The sequence below is a fragment of the Rhea americana genome, unplaced genomic scaffold (assembly GCF_003343005.1).
Source record: "Rhea americana isolate MKP2758 unplaced genomic scaffold, rheAme1 scaffold_272, whole genome shotgun sequence".
NCBI lineage: Eukaryota > Metazoa > Chordata > Aves > Rheiformes > Rheidae > Rhea > Rhea americana.
The window spans coordinates 1,069,981-1,075,459 of NW_028186393.1; the positions used below are offsets into that span (position 1 = coordinate 1,069,981).

Sequence of the window (5,479 nt, forward strand, 5' to 3'; positions counted from 1 at the left end):
CACGGCGGGTGGGCTGCGCGGCCGCCCGGGGCCGCCACCGGGCGGCAGGGCCTCGCCACCTAGTGCCCTTTCAGAGAATTACAYGTTCAGGATTAAAATATACATATATGTAAAAACAAATAAATAAGTAAATACACACACACACASGACCAGCGATAACAGCGGTACAGCCTCGGCGCAGGTGCGCACACAAAGAAACGAGCGTTTSGCCATCAGTAACGCGGCTCACAAGGGTGGCGGCCTGGCCCGGCACGAACTCATCCAGCGGCCCTGACCCCGCCTGAGCGGTTAAGGAAATCGCAGCCGACTGTACCTGCCTTTCTACGTTTTCCTGAACTACCACTGGCTTTTACCACACCGATCCTGCATTTGTACCGTGGGGCATACGTGACTTGTATGCTACAAACCTGGTGTCCCCTAGGTGAGGCAGAAACCATACATTATCTGACACTTTCCTCTCGCTACCCTGTTTCTTACGTACCTACACGAACAGCAACTCTCTGCCGTTGTGTTTGCCCCTTCCAACCAAAGCAAGCATTTCCACCCTTTCCAGCCTTCCTCATGGCAGCTAAAGGACCTGACAGAAATCAGCAAAGAAAGGCAATCCTTACAGGACAACCCTGTTAGGTGTCCGCGCACATTTCTAGAGCCAAAGCACGTAACTCCCTCTCCCCGCGTGAGCACGGCTGCCCAAGCGTGCGTGCCTCAACTCAGGCTGCGCCGCGGCACACCGGGCGCTAGGTTAACGCGGGGGCGTGAGCCCTGAACGCAGGAACCAGCTGCAGAGATTAATCACTCTTTCAAGGCGGGAGACTCGCAGCAGCTATGCTCGGACAGCTGTTTGCCTCGCGCGTAACTCCGCCGCCCTGTCTCTTGCCGGCCGGCGGCCGGGCTACCTCGGCCGGGCTACCTCCCGCTTCGCCCCCAGGCCAGGCCGCGTTACCTCACACGGGCTCGCAGGTATCCCCATAGGCAGCTCATAAGAACTGAGCAGGCAAATCCTTCCCCTTGATCTTATGTGAGCTCARGTTAAAGTAGGAGCCCTGAGACCAGGCTCATTATGACGCAGCCTCTAAGGAACTCGGAATTTCACAAGGCAAAACCCCCTTCAGGTCAGGGGGTTCGTCCGCGCTCACGGTCCGACGGGGGCGGGCGGGCCCTGGCTGAGGATACAAACTGRATTTACCGGGCTTCCCGAAGGGAAAAAGGTGTCACAGGCCTGCAGAAGACGAGAGTGGGCCTCAAGGATAGCACAGCCCTTATGAAGTAGCCATGGCTATTCTCAGCCATTTGTTATAAGTCTTAATAAAGTTATGCTAAGTATGCAATGTTTTTGGGAAATCCCATGCTCCAGAATTTCTTACCCCTATACCTGAAAAGGAACGAAGACCTAAAATATTGGTATAGTTTCAAGCTTGTTCCTTGGAGAGTGTGTCATTTTATTTTGGTAGGAAAGTCACACACGGATATATATGACATGTAAGGAATTTGGGTTAAAAAAGTTAAATGTAAATAGACCTCAAACTAGACTGATTAAAGGACTGTACTTTTTTTTAATCTATATATCAAACCAAACCTCGATACTGACATCACTGTCCCAAGATAAATGCATCTTAAGAGAAATATCAAATTTGCTCATGTAGGCTGAGCAAATGATTCAACTAAAAATTCCTAAATTCAGAAAAAAACTCTAGATAAACACAGAAATATGTCTTGCTTTTGCTGACATGAATTTTAACCATCCGGATTGAAATTTCAAACTTCATTTACCTAAATAAAACCTGAAATAATCCATTCTGCCTTCATTTAACTATGAGACAAATTCTTGGCAATCATTTTATTTCCTGAAGAGAAACAAAGCAGTTTTGTCTGTGACCCCTAAACACCCATATTGTTCAACCTTCTATACAAAGTAAATGAATACTACCATCTGTTAGCTAGAAAAGATATTATCTTTTTGGAAGCAGAATGAAAACAGAATAATTGGTTATATACCCAATGAAAACCTTGCTTCTAAAGCACAGACAATAACTTTAACAGTTATTTGGACTGTAATTTCATTCTTGCCACCCAGCAGTGCAAAAATTTCAGTTTAAATCATACTGCATGTGATCAGCACGATCAGAGTGGATTTGACAAAAACAACTGACGGAAATAAAGAGTTCTGAAAATTACTGGTGCATAACTGGCAAAATGACCTAATTTTATTATAAATCTCTCTGGAAAGGACAGAAGAACATGTTATTCACCATCACTAATCATGTGTTTCTGAACTCTGCTCAGAATTTATAATTTATAAATTATAGCTAAACAAAACTCAGCTTTTAAATCACAATATGGATCAAATAATTCAGCTGTATTCCAGAGGGTATATTGTATACTAACTTTCCACTGCTATCAAAATAATTTGAAACAGGAAGAAGAAGCTACTGAATCACCAACTGCCCCTGGTAACTTGTGGCAAAACTCCTCTACTAAGGATTACAGTGTTTTACAATTGCACATCACACTTTGGTAGTTTACCCCCCAAAGCTCCTGAAAAAATTTTTACAAGGAATTTTCCATATTGGAATTTTGATGCCCAGGGACTTTGCAAAGTGACTTGCAAAAGTCACATAAAGAGCTAGGGAAAATGCAAGCCTAAAGTGCACTAACCTTCTTCTCAGATATAAATCAGGAGTATTTCCCTTAGAGCAACAACATTGAAATAATATTCTCATTTATACCCATGAAGCCACAATTTCTCTTGGTGTGAATCTGAATCAATTAAAAATATCTAAATTATTAGATTCTAAATAAAACTTTGAAACAATACTTGTATTTCCGGGCCGTTTCCGGGCACTTTTCCCGTTCCTGGGAAAATAGCCCGTTTCCAAATTGCTGGGAAACATCAACAGTATATTAGAATTGTATATGGTGTAATCACACAGAAATCACACAGCCAAAAGTGAGCAGCCCAAAAGAAGACCTCTGCGTCAAAAAACTTCCTCGGGAAAATTTGCTCAGTATATCTGCAGTGGAACAGAACTGCATGTGTTTATGCCACAAACAACATCTTTCCAGGAATCCTCTCGCTAGTGGCAGTGTGACATTAGACAATGCAGTCTTTGCACAAGTTACAGCATACATTTTTGTTCTGAAGCCCCTTTACAGAGAGCCGTTTATCCTCTCACACTACTGCCTGTTTACTTAAACATACAAGGTAATTCCCACTCCTGGTTACAATGCAGAGAACAAACTATGCACTTCAAGATCAAGGACAGCAATAGCAAATTTGGCAACTCTCTGGCCTTGCACCTGTGCTGTGGGAAATGAGATCAGATGTTCCCTGCCACAAAGAGTAGAGAAACCCTAGTCCTGAACAAGGAGATCAGGCTTTTCAAGCCAGAAGGGAGCACAGAGACAGTTACTGAAATACTGCTGGAATGTGATTCACAGTAAGTCATGATACAGTGGTCAAAAAGAAGCCTGTCTTGGCCAAAAATAATTTTCTAGAGAAATTCAGTAAGTTTTAAGTTAAAACATACCATTAGCAAACATCTAACCATAGCCTTTTTGAAGTTTATATAGAACTATACCAAAAAAATCTGTTCTGGAATAATAAAAGTTAAATAAAGCATTGTTTCCAGCTTACCTAGGTTTCATTTTTTTCTAAAATATGCATAAAGGCAACCACCTCAATTTAAAAGTATCTCAAACAGTTTTATATCATATGCTCAATAAAGCTGGTGCTTAATTATAGCCAGTTTGTATATTAAGTGACCATATCCGCATATTAAAAAAAGAGATACAGTATTTTACCCCCATTACGGATAAAAGACAACTGTATTAGATCACATAAACTGCATTCTATGGTTCAACAGTGCTATACTGAAAATAGCCCATTTCCAAATTGCTGGGAAACACTAACAGTATATTAGAATTGGATATGGTGTAATCACACAGAAACATAACCATATAAAACTCCTATGAGTACCCCAAACATTTTCAACAACATATGAATATATAATTTATATTTGGGCTCATATATTTAAGATATCATTTAAAATATATTGACAATAAAGAAAAACTTTAAAAAACATTATTCATTGCAGCACATATAGATACAGGCTTAGCTCAGCTATAAAGTTGCTCAGCTATAAAGTGCTAATGAAATCAATATGGCTAATGACCATCAGAACAATGATGAAAGGAAACAGTTAAAAACTTCATGGCCAAATTCCGCTCTTGCATGCAAATGCATAGCATAAATTCAAGAATGAGCACTGTACTGCACCTCAGGACAGATTTTCTGTTTCTAAGAGTTATTAATTCACCTGAGTAAGACATAACTAAAAAAAGGTAAAAATTCAACTGAGCAGAAAATTTGGATTCACAGTAACTGAGGCAGAAGGTATCACCTAATTAATACCATGTATTTTGTTGCATTTCCCCTTACATTTTTTCATACAAAACATCTTCACTCTAGATATAATGAGCTCACCTGGACAGAATGAAACTCTTTAGTTCTGGCATAACTTCCTGTAGAAAAAAATTAACATTAAAAATGAACAGGACAATCAAATCAAAGTCAAGGAAACATTTCTTGGACTTATTTATAACAACTGAACACTATAGGTAATGTAATATAATGACACATTACCATATACATGGTGTAATACCATGCTATAGATAAACATTACCTTTTAAAAAACACACAAAAAAGTTACTTTTTAAATCTCATTCTTACAAAAATATGCATTGAAGAGAAGAAAAAGAGTAATGATCTTCCTCATTCATTATATCTAAAATAAAAAACTGTCAGGATAGAAATTAATAATGAATTCAAATTTGAAAATGATGATTGCTTAAGTACAACAGAACATAAATGGCTGATAAGGAAATACATTATAAGATGAAAGTTACAGTCAGCAAAAAACATAAGAAATTCATAAATTTTGAAATAATTTAACAAAATTCATTACATTCTTTTGAATTATAGACATAAAAATAAGTTAGCAACAAAAAACAACTACATATTCCTAAAAATCTATGAGAAGACTGTAGGGATAACTGAAACGCAAGCATATGCTACCAAAATAATATCAATTTCTCGAGGAAAAATAAAGCAATGTTTTCAAAAAGTTACAGTAAAAACTGACATTACTTTGTAGAAGTAGGAACTAGAACTTTAATCTACCTATCATTATTAAAGCAAACAAAAAGGAGGAGCTGAGTCAATTTGCCTAAACCAAAGAAGTTTAACAGAACTATAAATTTATCTGAATTCTTTGAGGGGAAAAAAAAAGATTTATGGGCACTTGCAGATAGTACAAAAAACAACGTTTAAGGAAAAATGTATCTTACTTTATCATACTCAAGATTCTTTTCAGCATTGAATTGCTGATTTATTTTGCTTTCAGCATAGGTTTGTCAGTGTACTGTTATTTGAACATTTACCACGTATCCCAGAGATTCTCAGGTAAAACTACCACATACC

General features: G+C 38.7%; 1 protein-coding gene across 1 annotated transcript in view; it reads right to left on the bottom strand.

The window, feature by feature from the left end:
• Positions 1 to 5,479, bottom strand: part of SLC71A1 (solute carrier family 71 member 1) — a 22,198-nt gene that overhangs the window by 14,109 nt on the left and 2,610 nt on the right. Inside the window, exon 2 of the mRNA XM_085308288.1 lies at positions 4,484 to 4,521. Coding sequence (XP_085164414.1) covers positions 4,484 to 4,521 — 38 coding nt within the window. The remainder of the gene's footprint in view (positions 1 to 4,483; positions 4,522 to 5,479) is intronic.